Source organism: Sphaeroforma arctica (assembly GCF_001186125.1).
Source record: "Sphaeroforma arctica JP610 unplaced genomic scaffold supercont1.115, whole genome shotgun sequence".
NCBI classification, from domain to species: domain Eukaryota; class Ichthyosporea; order Ichthyophonida; genus Sphaeroforma; species Sphaeroforma arctica.
The window spans coordinates 137,326-150,769 of record NW_014040443.1 but is presented as its reverse complement, the minus strand read 5'-3'; the positions used below and the strand labels follow the sequence as shown (position 1 = coordinate 150,769).

Below are 13,444 nucleotides of genomic sequence, written 5' to 3'. Positions count from 1 at the left end.
GCGTATTGCCACTGTATTGATGAGTGTGGGGAGTTTCAGCGTATTACCACTGTATTGATGAGTGTGGGGAGTTTTAGCGTATTACCCCTGTATTTATGAGTGTGGGAGACGGGGGAGTTTTAGCGTATTACCACTGTATTGGTGAATACCGATGAAGGACAGTGTGTTATATAATACTGCCACCCTCTAAGAGAGTTCGGCCTAGTATGACAGTTCAGGTCCGACAGTCCGGGTCCAGGTTCGGCCCTTGACAGATACAAACAGGGCAGGAATTATGTGCATACACCCAAATTTGTATAGTCTGAGTACAGATACGTTTGTGTACGTGAGTGTCTGTCGCCAAACCGGTTTATGGGTACCTTCAATGCTGTCACTGACGTCTGCGTGATCAGTTTCTATAGGTGCAGAGGAAACTGTAGGGCTCGGACTCTTCGTTGGGTCCCGTGAAGTACTAGTTGACGATTCATCTGGTGGTGATATCAGGAAGCCAACGAACATCAATCACACATTATCACACGTGGAAAGTACCAATGTCAATCTGTTCAACTCGACACCCCGACAGAATGAATGGCATTCCATATAGGAGTAGAACTGAGTTGGATCATGCAAATCTGCGAACATATACTGCCGTGTGAATGCAAGGCAGCCGTGGAAGGAATGGTACACACTCGGTATAGACGTTTCACGCAAACGGGCGGACACCGTGGCACTCCTGATCAACCACTCATTCAGGCAAGCACATACACATGCACGAGTATATATGCACACACACCGCCTCGCCGGTAACACACATAAATACGAACACCATGACGTGAACAATATGTATACACATCGCCTGATCACGAACCAACCTGCGCCACTGTGCATTGAGGGTCCGCTCGCAGCCTCTCGTGCAGGCTCCCTCAACACGCCCTCGTCCCCTATGTTAGTGTCACCGGACTGTTTGTGTAGACCGGCAACGGCGGCCCTGTCCTCTGTTTCCGCTGCGGTGTACACTTCGTGTGCTGTGCTTCGTTTGGGGCGGGTTCGCCCTGCACCCAGCTCTGGTACACTGTCGCCGGTGAGCGTGTCCAAGCCACGCATGACATCCTGGCCCATATTGAACCCTGGACCAGCCACTGGAGACACCTCCGCTTCCGTCGCTGGTGACTCCTCGGCCGTGCCCTCTCTGTGTGGATGGGACCGGTCCTCTGCCTCGACGGAGTGGACAGGACCGAGAATGGCTCCGGCTGACGGATCACCCAAGCCTGTGTCTACTGCTGCGGTTGCCGTAATGGATTCCCCAACGCTTGCAGCTGCGCCTTCCCTGTCGGTGGTTGTAGGTGTGTGCCTGCTGTCGTCACTCGAGGTGGCACCTACCTTCCTTTCGGTAGAAGCTGTGTCTGACACATTACTGGGTGCTCCATTTCCTTCTGCCGTGCCTCGTTCGTGCACGCGGTCGACTCCCCCGCTACTCTCGTACACCGGTTGCTCACGTACCACGCTGGGTAGGAGGTCTTCACATGGTCTTGCTGAGCTGTTCACTATATCTGCTACCTTAATGGGTGTTCCCCTTGATGGCCTATCTTCTGCATTCGCTGCCGCATGTGGTGATTTGCTTTTTGATCCATCTTCCGTATGTGATTTATTTGGCGTCTTGGCTTTGGCCTTACCTTTTGAGCTTGGCCGCCTTCTGGTGCTGACACCCGGGTGTGCCGATGCGAAGGTACACTCATCCACCGTATCCAAACCTCTCCTCGACCTCCGTTGCACTTTCTCACACACCGCTGCTGCTTTGCCGATGCTGTTCTCGCCCTTTCCCCCGCTGTTATTCACGCGTACACTCCCCTTCTCTGCTCCATCCATCGCTGTGTCGACGAGCATGGCAGTCTCTTCTGCTGCTCCTGTCTCCATTGAGTCTTGTGCGTGTCCGCTTCTACCCACCACAGCTTCAGCAGTGTCCATGGGGTCGCTTACACTCGCCTCAACGGCATCGCCACGCTGTCCCGGCGCGTCCTTTGCGTGTGTGCATTGGGGCACAGCTGTATCCCTGTCGTCCAGTTCTCGTGTTGGTGAGGTCAAACCGGCGATCGCAGTTGCTGTAGACCCGGCAGTAGTGCTGCCAGCCACATGACTCGCGTGGGCTGCATCAGTACCCGCAGTCATATCGACAGTGCTACGCTCAGTCTCCCCACTGTTGTCCCTCTGTTCCGTAACCTCTTCGGTTGCATCTAAAACACCGCCAGCGATGTTCTCGTCTATGGTGTCACAACTGACATTCCCAGGAAGGTTATCAGACCTACCGGGAGGTCCCTCCTGTACCCCATCGGGTATGGCTGCTTGCTCAAGACCGCTTCCTTCGGCTTGCCTGTTGTCTGTGTCTAGGCCTACCGTCGCTGCCATCCGCTGCCTATCCTGGGTGTTCGGTACCTTTGCATTTGCATTCTTATTCGTCTTCGTCGGTTCTTCGGTGTCTCCCTCCGCCCCCGAGGACTCATTGACGCGGCAGCGAAGTGCTGCACTTTCAGGGGTAGACATTGCCTCCAGTGTGCGCTTGACACCCCGCGTCACCCGAGTATCCGGTACCACAAGATCTGTACCAACAGACCCACAGGCGCCGATAGATTCCGTACGCTCTGTTGCTGACCAAGCCACTTCTTCCGTGCCATTAGTGGCAGTGGCACCGCCAACGTTCACCTGTTTTGTGGGGCTCTCGGGCCGCTCATTGCCACAGATATCGACCCCATCGCCATTCGCTGGGACTGCTCGGGCTATGTCGGCGTCGCTATGGCCTATCGACTCACCGATATCGGCTATAGCTGTACCACTTGCATCTAGTTCGACAACATTTTTGTCTACCATCGAACCGCGCTCGGCTATCTTGGCACCAATATCCTCCACCAGATCAGGCTCGGAGACGAGTATCTCATCCACACCATCGCAGCCTGCCCTACCTCCGGCATGGCTAGCCTCGCCCGATTCAAGAGCCTCGCCCGATTCAAGAGCCTCGACACCACCCCCAGAGCCAGATGAATCAGTAGCATCACCCACTCGACTATCTATCTCTACATCTAACTTACTACAAACAGCAGGAGGAGTTTGTCTCTCACTACCATCGCTCACAAAACTCGCCCCTACACTCGTTCCGCAAGTAAGGCTCATAGTAGTTCCATGACTAGCCGATGGCGTGGTCTGTCGCCTACTCTCAGGCCCTTCTTCGCAGGTGTCTGCGTCCCTCTCGTTCGTTGACTCCTCTACCTTCCCCCTGCCAGCATCGGTACGAACAACCGCACTTGGAGAACCCGTGGTATCATCTATATGATGCATAACTTCTCCCTCGGATTTCTCTGTCTTCTCACCGCCAAAGTCCGTGGGCACCACAGCGCTGGAGACGTCGGATATATCCTTTCTACTATCTAAATGATCTTGTCCCTCTAGCTCGCCCGTCTCCTCACTGTCAACAACGTCGAAATACATCCCAGCACTTGGTTCGTCTGATGTAACATCCACTTGGCTCGCTTTTCGCTTGTGCCGCCGACAAACTCGTGCTTTAGCGCTATCCAGTGCGCGTTCAGCGCTTTCTAGTGCGCCGGTATCCATGGTCTGCTTCGGCCTGGACAAGGTTTGATTGAAAGGGAACAGAACATAACAATGTGATGTGACGCGTCAGTACAGATGATACAAGTATATGATAAAGTGCCGCGGAATTGATATTGAATTGGACAGAAACTGCATATTTCGGGAGGGTTTGAGATACGACAAAGGTTGAGATTACTATCATTTGCCGTCTCAGTTTAAGGAGTGCGAAACGACGTGGCGAAAAAAAAATGTGATTATCTAATGATTAAACCGGTTCTTGGCCCGCGATTGTTTGAATTTGGGCCATATATGCTTCCCCATTTCTAATGAATTGGAATACAATTTCATTAAACGGGAACAAATCACCACATGCACATCCCAAAATAAAGACAACATGTGAGTTAGCCGCCAAGCGTTGTATGGGAGCGCACACCGTATGGCCAACCCGCTAACCTGGTATTTAAGCCTCTCGCACCCACCAAAGGAAAATCATACCTGTCGTCGTCACCACTCATGGAACCAGCAGCACTAGCTGAAGCACTCTGTGCACAAGTTGTACCCATTTCCTCCGTCCTATTCGCCTGGCGCTCCCCACCCGACAACGCAGACGCCTCCCCAGCAGATGCGGCAGCTCTCTCATCCACACTATCGCCCTCGGTGTCGAGGGCTTTAGGGGTTTGAGTGCTAGTGTTCCGGATACCAGCCCCAGCACTTTTAGGACTGAACCCCCACTTCCGGGGTGTTGAGCCACAACTCGCACTGGCGGCGTTGCCCTTGCCCTTGCCCTTCCGTGTCTTCCGTCGGGTGCTCACACCCCGATTGGCACTCGGCGAGACCTCGGGCGTTCCCTCGCCAGACACTCGCATGCTTCGCCGTCGGGTTAATTTGACCGGCGTATTCCCCATGACATTGACATCCATCGAGGCAGACATCTCTGTCTCCTCCCTGCCAACGTCTGGTGCATTCGCGGGCAATGCTGCATGCGCCTCCGTGGCCAGCTCATCCTTACCTGTGCTGGTGTTACGCAGTGACACATCCGTGTGTGACTCCACTTCCTGTGCACTCCTTTTCTGGTCCGTTCCCATCGGGTGTGCCCCATTGTCGACGGTTATATCATCTGTGTTTTCTACCTCTGAACTGGTGCGTATACCTGTGCTAGTATCAGCACTGATAGTTGCACCCACACTCGGTCCCAATCCCGCTTTCACACTCTCACCAGCGCCTCCTCCCATGATTACCTCGTTTGCCACCCCAACTCCAGGCCCAAGGTCAGCCGACATTTCGGCTTGCGTCCTAAATTCCTCCTCACACATAAACTGTGCTTCTCTCTCGGCCAGCGTGATTCTTTGTCTCTCGAGCGCATTCTTTTCCTCGGTCAAACTCCGCTCCATCGACCGCAGCCTCTCCTTTTCCTTGCCGAGCATGTTCATCCCATGCTTCAGAATGGCTTTCTCGGCCACAAGCAGCGTTTCTCGCTTCTCCAGTGATAGCAGCCCCCGTTCTGGCTGTGTATGCGTGCCGCCTGTTGTACTAGTTAAATCCGTCTTCTCTTCTGCTCTTAATTGACCGGAAGAGTCAGACTCCGAGACTTCTGATACCCGTTTTGATTTTTGATCTTGAATGGCCTTTGCATCACTCAAACCACGCTCACGCTCCTCTAGTGCACTTTTCCGCAGTACCAACTGCTCGCGAAGCCGTTCCATATCCTTCCCCTGTGCTTCCAACTCAGCTCTATCTGTATGTAGCCGTCGCTGGTCTTCCAGGAGGAGCTCTTCACCTTGCCTGAGCACCCGTTTCGACTCCTTGACGGACTCCAATTCGAACTTTAGGGCCGCTCGGATCTGCTCAATCTTGAGCATGGTGATCCTACCCGCCTCCGCTTGTCCCTCCACCATCTCTTCAAATGCTTTCTTCTCTGCCCCCAACTTCGCTGTTTCCTGGTGCACGCGGCCCAGCTCGTTCTGTAAGGTCTGCCGTTCTTCGGCAATCTTCAGCATGGTGATTCTGGTGTGGTCGGAAAGAAAAGGAAGTACATTAAGAGTGACAAGTACACTGGACATGCACCCAGTCTGATAAGGATATAAAAGAATAGCCATTCAGCTGCCTTGCCAATCTCTGGGCTTGCAACCAACATGCACTTGTGTCGCACTAGCACATACAACATTGCAAAGAACCACGACGACGACGACGACTAAACTACTACACACCTTCCCGCCTCCGCTTGGTCAACCACCAACTTCTCAAAGATGGTCCGTTCAGATCTCAGCCTCTCTTCGGAAGTTGCCAACTCACCAAGGCTTAACCGCGCACGCTGCCCCAGTTCAGTGCCATCCTGCGCCACATCAGCTGCTTCTCTCAGTTCGGTACTCTCGCATGATGGGCTTGGTTCCTGTATCCAGGTCCAAAGGTTCGGTACTCTCGCATTATGTTGCATGACATCGCGTTCCATATCCAGGTCCAAAGGTGGCTCAGATACCAGCGTACTGCTTGCCTCAGAAACGGCCGTGTGGTCGACATCACGAGCTGTGCCCACACCACCACTGACCGCTGTCGCGTCAATAGCACCTCCCATACCTGTGTGTTTGGCTGCACACACGCCTGGCTCTGTGGTTGTAGTAGGGTTTCTCACTGTCGACCTTTCGACCTGTGGCCTACAAGCAACTGTCGAACTTCCCTCTGGCACTGTTGCATGTTCAAGGCTCTGGCTAGTAACCGCCTGGGTCATGTCGCCCTGATCTACTCTCATACCACTACTTGTGCTATGTGTTATGCCTGACGCGAGGTCTGTGATGTTTCCAATAGGCTCTGTTGTGTCGTTATCCACCTCCATGTAATCGACGTCCACGCTTGTGCCAATGCTAAGCTTGGCGTCTGGCTCAGCAGATCCTGCACCAAAATATTTATAAAAAAACATATTCGAGAGTTAATATCATTGTATTGATACCGATCCATTCTCAGTCTCAGAATATTGACACGATGGAAAGGAAAAGGCTGTCCAAACGCGGGGATTACATTGTACTCCCTCAAAGCTACAATGCCCCCGCAAAGTTGTAATTTCGGCACCACTCTCCAGATACATACTTATAATTTGGGCACACGCGATAATGAAAAGTCTACTATGAAGCCGTCCGCTCTATAGATACTATGGATGACCCAACAGAGCAAACACTGGGAAGGGACTTTACCACACCGTATGATTGCCAGCAGAGATAAGTGTCAAATACTGCTATATAGACACTCAAGGAGAATAGGTGCTCTATGTCTCCATATTTGAGTGTGTAATCATCTATACTAAACCCCATGCTACTGTGATGACCAGAATCATGTATGTAGTATAAAATCTCTGATAATACACAAAGATGGTGCCAAATCTTGCCATGAGTCTACATGCAATATGTGATCTAGTGTGAGCTACTCACATGTTAGACTATTCCTCTATATCTCTGCCACCCGATGAGGTACGAATTGATCATGATAGATACTATTTTAAGGTCTTTTTGATATCTAGGCAGGCGCAATGTTTAAGCCACCCAAATTTGCAGCGTGAACTGGCCGAACAATAAAAAAAAGCAGGGATTCACCTTTGGGTGTTGGACATGTTGCGTTACTCTCTGTGCTATCTTGTAGAGCGTTGATTGGTGAGGGCTTCGTTTGCGGCCCTTGAGGTGTACCAGAAGCTTGTAGGTCCGTCCACGCGGGCAGCAGAGGTATGCTGCGCTCGAGAAGTGTGGGTACGGGGCTGGTCCAATAAAACTCAAAGTCAGTATACACGGGAACGGTATACATTTATCTGAATGGTGTTACATATCGCATATTTTCATCAAATACGAAAACTAACATCCCCGCGAGTATGATTGGATTGGCATCGGGTGCTACGTTTGACTACCATGCACGAAATAAGCGTACTGTTTTACTTGGCTGAGATGTGTCAATAATGACTGAGATAGCAACAGATGTTTACGTAGGATCTCGGGCTCCCAATCGATTTTGGAGAAAAACCCCCGAAAGCAGGATAAATCAAATCTGTGCACCGAACCGGGCGAGAGAAGAAAAAAATACCTCTCTATATGTTCGTGGGACGCGCCTATCGGTTCTTGGAGTTTCGCTGGAGGTGAATGAGAAATATCATCCCTCTGCTCTACAACCTGTGCGAAGGCCCGAGTAACATGAGTTTTTAGTAACATTGCAACCTGCAGTCAGCCCATGCAATCATTGCACAGACGTGTAGGCGCGTAGACCAAGCACTAGCAACTTTATAATGGTTTAGTGTGTCTCACACGAATGCACTGTGTGCGGACGGTCGATCTACCAAACCCGACTTTACATCCGGGTGTGTATGCTGGTATGTCAGCCCAGACTTCACAGCATGGTGTTGCGCTCGAACACTCACAAACTCTCACTTTCCCCGCGTACCTGTTCCATATTCATTGATGAACCCGAGGAGTCGCCAGTGGTCTTAACCGCGTCCCCGTTCCCTTCTTCTCCGCGCTGTAGTCGGATACCCATTTGTGCTAGGCACTGGTCAAACAACTGCGCTTCTTGCTCGTCGCACACCGTCTCGGTATCGTTCAGCACTCCGAAAGACGACATCCCCAGCAACTGTACATACTTTGGGGTCGGGGGTATCACCTGTATTGCCGGGCAGGGCTTCTCGGGAAGTGTCCTGGTACTACTTGAGCTTGCCACCCACCCTTTTCCGATACCACCTACGAGCACAGGCGTGTTTGTCCTGTGGTGTGTACTCTCGTCGATATGAAGACTCGCTTCTGTGGCTGCTTGCTCAGGTGTCATAACCACTTGCTCGATACGGTGGGGTGATTTTCGTACAGGCGTAGTACTGCGCGAGAAATGAGCCTGTGCTAGTGTGCTTGTATTAGAAGAAGTATGCGGCTTCGTATCCTGCGGTGTGCAAACCAGCATTGGGTGATCCTGGGGCGTCGACTGGATCTGCGCTTGAGCGTCCACCCTCTCCAACCCTTGCATTAGAAGTCCACTGAATGTGAACGGAGAGTCTTCTCCGCCCAGTTGCGGGCATTGCTGTGAATGGATATCCGAGATGCTCTCAAGTGAGTTCAGCACCTCCTGTTGCTGAGGTATTGCATCCATCCCCAAACCATCACCCACACAATCAGAGCTGGAAACCTGAGCTGGCTCTTGGACGTTGTCGGCTTTTCGATCTTCAACGCTAAAGCAGATGATTGCGGTGGTAGTGGTGGTGATAGCCGGCTGGCTCTGACTGTCAATAGCACGTGGCTGTATTTAAGATGGCCAGGATAGTGTGTCAGCAGCCTAAGTTTGTGTGTGAGGGGTCTGATTTTGTGTGTGAGAAGTCTGAGTTTGTGTGTGAGGGGTCTCAGTTTGTGTGTGAGGAGTCTGAGTTTGTGTGTGAGGGATCTGAGTTTGTGTGTGAGGAGTCAGAGTTTGTGTGTGAGCAGTCTTAGTTTGTGTGAGAGGGGTCTGAGTTTGTGTATGAGGTGTCTGAGATTGTGTGGGAGGAGACTGAGTTTGTGTGAGAGTAGTCTGAGTTTGTGTGTGAGGAGACCGAGTTTGTGTGTGAGTAGTCTGAGTTTGTGTGTGAGGAGTCTGAGTTTGTGTGTGAGGAGTCTTAGTTTGTGTGAGAGGGGTCTGAGTTTGTGTATGAGGTGTCTGAGATTGTGTGTGAGGAGACTGAGTTTGTGTGTGAAGAGTCTCAGTTTGTGTGTGAGAAGTCTGAGTTTGTGTGTCAATAGTCTGAGTTTGTGTGTGAGGGGTCTGAGTTTGTGTGTGAGTAGTCTGAGTTTATGTGTGAGGAATCTGAGTTTGTGTGTGAGGAGACTGAGTTTCTGTGTGAGGAGACTGATTTTGTGTGTGAGAAGTCTGAGTTTGTGTGTGAGGGGTCTGAGTTTGTGTGTGAGGAGTCATAGTTTGTCTGTGAGAAGTCTGAGTTTGTGTGTGAGGAGTCTGAGTTTGTGTGCGAGGAGTCTGATTTTGTTTGTGAGTAGTCTGAGTTTGTGTGTGAGGGGTCTGAGTTTGTGTGTCAGTAGTCTGAGTTAGTATGTGAGGAGACTGAGTTTGTGTGTGAGGAGTCTTCGTTTGTGTGTGAGGAATCTGAGTTTGTGTGTGAGGAGACTGAGTTTGTGTGTGAGGAGTCTGATTTTGTGTGTGAGGAGTCTGAGTTTGTGTGCGATGAGTCTGAGTTTGTGTGTGAGGAGTCTGAGTTTGTGTGTGAGGAGTCTGAGTTGTGTGTGAGGAGTCTGAGTTTGTGTGTGAGGAGTCTGAGTTTTGTGTGTGAGGAGTCCGAGTTTGTGTGTGAGGAGTCTGAGTTTTGTGTGTGAGGAGTCTGAGTTTGTGTGTGAGGAGTCTGAGTTTGTGTGTGAGGAGTCTGAGTTTGTATGTTATCGACCTGCGGCTGATCAATAGACGATGTCTGTGTGGAAGTGTGCGCACATACAGGCCTCCAGAACTAACATGCCGTTCTGCAGTTTTAAGGAGAGCTGACCAGTAGGTGCATTTGAGACATTTAAAATCCCGAGGTTTAACGACTGTAACTTCAATCATCTACGGCTTGTTCGGAAAACGACTGCGACAGGGCGCTACGACAAATAAATTCATTAGAGCATGTCGGTCCTCCAGCTCTCATATCAGTACAAAGTTCATTGTAAAAGCAGGGCTATGACTTCGTACTAGAACTTGCAACGAAAAGCACGGGAGGGATGCTCAAACGCATCAATCTATAGCAACACATCGCAAACATTAAGATTACATACCTGTGAAACGCCGTTATCTGTACCACTCGCCCCGTGCATCTCGTTCATGGTCTTGAGAGTCAGCGGTTGCCTGGGGGCGACCGAGGCTCCCCCGCCGACGTCAGCATTCGCGACATCACTCGTATTAGTTTCGTACGATCCTTTGTCGGTCTGAAACTTCAGTGTCGGCCTTCTAGGACGTACAGCTGTGGTGCAATCAAATGTTATTGCTGTGTCATTGTATTATTCCATAATGCCTATTCATAAAATATCATGGATGTATAGTATGAATTATTATATCTATACATAGGTAGTATATATATAGTGTGTGTAGATGTATGCGCTCGTACTGCTGAGACCAATGTGATTTCCGGGATACTCACATCCCACCAAGAAATTCGATAAGTATTGCTTGCACTTGGCGTGGAAGATCAACGAGATGATGAAGCACTGATACATAACCATCAATACGAGCATTGGCAGTACATGCCGTTTCATACGTTTGATCCTCTATATGGTCACGTATTCTCTCCCAATCAATGGTAACAATCGGTTCAATAAAGATTCATATTAAAACAAATATGCAATGCTCATATCATACTTCGCCAAATCCTTTAATTTGGACGTAAAACAGTGGACATATATCGAGCTTGGAGAAATGTTCACATGCATACCAAACCTAAATCGTGCTACAGTGCGAAGTTGGCGTTCATGGCCACGAGCGGCTACACTACACAACTAACTTGAAGCATAATGTTCAGTCTAATAGTTATGATAGATATCTGTCGCAAAGTAGTGTATAGTCCTAAGTCTATGCGAATTGATTTGTAGTGACCCATGTACCACCTATGACGTTTACCATGCGCAATTGTTGTCTCCGTATTTCTGTGGCTACAGAGTACTGTCACTGTATTCCGCTATGTGCAGGCAAATTTGCAGCAACAGACCATTGCTCCGACATATGAAGACTGGAACACCCACCTATCCGTCGCGGTGCAAATATGTATCAAGCCTTGTACGACTTGGGACTGTACATAGAGATACTAGTGGCCTATTTGTAATCACACAATCAATATCGCAAACAATATACACTGCCGCACTCAATACATATTTGTCAAACATTAATAGAGCTTGCAACAACAGGAATCGATTACTCGAAACGGAACAATAATCGTTAAATCTATTTAGAGAAAGACTGGCTTCGTTAAAAGATTGACATCACAATATTCGATATACTACAACACAACAGCGCTCGAATATGCAATTACAAAACATAAGACATAGTATACACTTACAAAGCATGACACAAATATACCATTACCTCAATCATGTCTAATAACGGATGTACATATGCACAGCAGCATTCATATATGCCAGATCAATAATGTATCCAAATAGCTCGAACACAGTACCAATATACCGATATGTAAAGTATGCCCGTACATCGGGGACAGGTGAACACAATAAAATCAGTACACACAATAGTACTTGAGTACTTCAGCACACTCATGCAACGGGCTGTCAAGGTCAACGAAACACTCACCGCCAGTTGGATGAGAGGCACTCGCATCTTCTCTAGGCCGACTCATATTTATCAAGATTTCCACAATAACCTTGAATTATGAATCCCGCAATCACAGATTTTTTTCGGCATAGGTGCTCCTTGCTACGATTACATTTCTCAGCGAAGTATCAGATATGGGTAGTCGATTTCCATGACTTACATACAGGCAAACAAAGGCAGCATACATATATGAAACCGAATCACATTACATTGATCCTGCTCACATATGTAAAATATACTACTGACTATCTCACCAAGCGTCTAAACTCGACACCTGCTGCACGCATATGTATATCACAGTATCGAAGTACTTTAAAACGCAGAGGTATGTAAATATAATCTGCTATGGCCCGATGGGGTGCTATGCCGGTATACATATTTTTTAATTAACAAAAAATTAAAAAGCCGAAACTGACCGAACGGTTGCGAAACCTCAACCGCCAAAACATGTCGGATTCATTGGGCGTTTCATCACTTTATCCCGCATTCTATAAATAGATATATATAATCAGAATATAATAGCAAAACAGGTCAATAATGTCCCAAAATAAAATCGAAAGTTCAGGGTTTCGGACTGTTTTAGTCCCTATTGTACCTCAACAAAAAGAGGGGCGGGTGGTTTTTTTGTTGAAAATAAACAAAAAAAACTATTTATTTTTAGATACTGTTGTCCATTCAAATAGGCATAGCAGAACAGGCTGAATAGGTCAACACAAAGTCCCGGTGTCCCGACCTAGAACCCAAAGTTCAGACTCCTTCGCTGTTCTCCTCTATTGAATATATACCACAAATTTGGTTCACAGCCATTTTTTACAACCATATTCCGATTTTGAAATATCATAACAGGTCAACAAGGTCCCCAAATGAAAACCAAAGTTTGTAGTTTTGGACTGCTTCGGACCTAGTATATTTCGTCAAAAAGGGACATCGCTTTATAATTCTAGACTCTTGGCAGATTGATCAATTTGGGTGGTCCTTTGTCCGTATATGAAGTGGATGTAAAATCGCCGTGTTCTCTGTGAGCATTGTAATAATATAGTAAATATATTCATAGTGGCAAGTCGAATACGGTATACTATCAGCACAGCAGCAAGTGTATTTATAAGCATACATAGATCACACCACGGGCCAAAATAAAAAATAAGAAACAATGTTCAGGGTACAAGCCCTCTCACGGGCAGCTAGAGTGACACCGTCATTGCTCAGACCTGCGTCGGTGCTTCGCAGTTCTTTTGCACGTAGCATGTCCAAGGCAGCTAACGATCCTCGAGATCCTGCAGGTAGGTACTATTGATAAATATGTACTTGAAGAGAATGGAAAGTGTTGGTCGCATCATGATATTTCAACATGATATGATATTCGTCGCATATACACAGTGTCGGACTTTTAAATCTGGTGTGTGAGAAAGAAACGCAAGCTGTGAGATTTCTCGTACTAAATGAACACGACCTTATCTGTATTCGCGGTATCCTACGCACCTTATCTCGGTGTTGATCATTACTATTCTCTGCAAACAATATTTATCTATATATATATATATATATATATATATCTATATATATATATATATATGTGTGTGTGTGTGTGTGTGTGTGT

At 48.5% G+C, this 13,444-nt stretch overlaps 1 protein-coding gene across 1 annotated transcript; it reads right to left on the bottom strand.

Annotated features, from left to right (window-relative positions):
* Nucleotides 1–354: 354 nt before the first annotated feature.
* SARC_02542 (hypothetical protein) lies at nt 355–12,136 on the bottom strand (the record flags this gene model as incomplete). Its single annotated transcript, XM_014303710.1, has 9 exons — nt 11,827–12,136; nt 10,305–10,489; nt 7,972–8,811; nt 7,618–7,703; nt 7,140–7,297; nt 5,766–6,444; nt 4,054–5,562; nt 852–3,592; nt 355–467 (listed from the first exon to the last, which is right to left on the bottom strand). Coding segments are annotated over exons 1-9 (6,357 nt in total), but the record flags the coding sequence as incomplete, so codon positions are not given.
* Nucleotides 12,137–13,444: the final 1,308 nt, after the last annotated feature.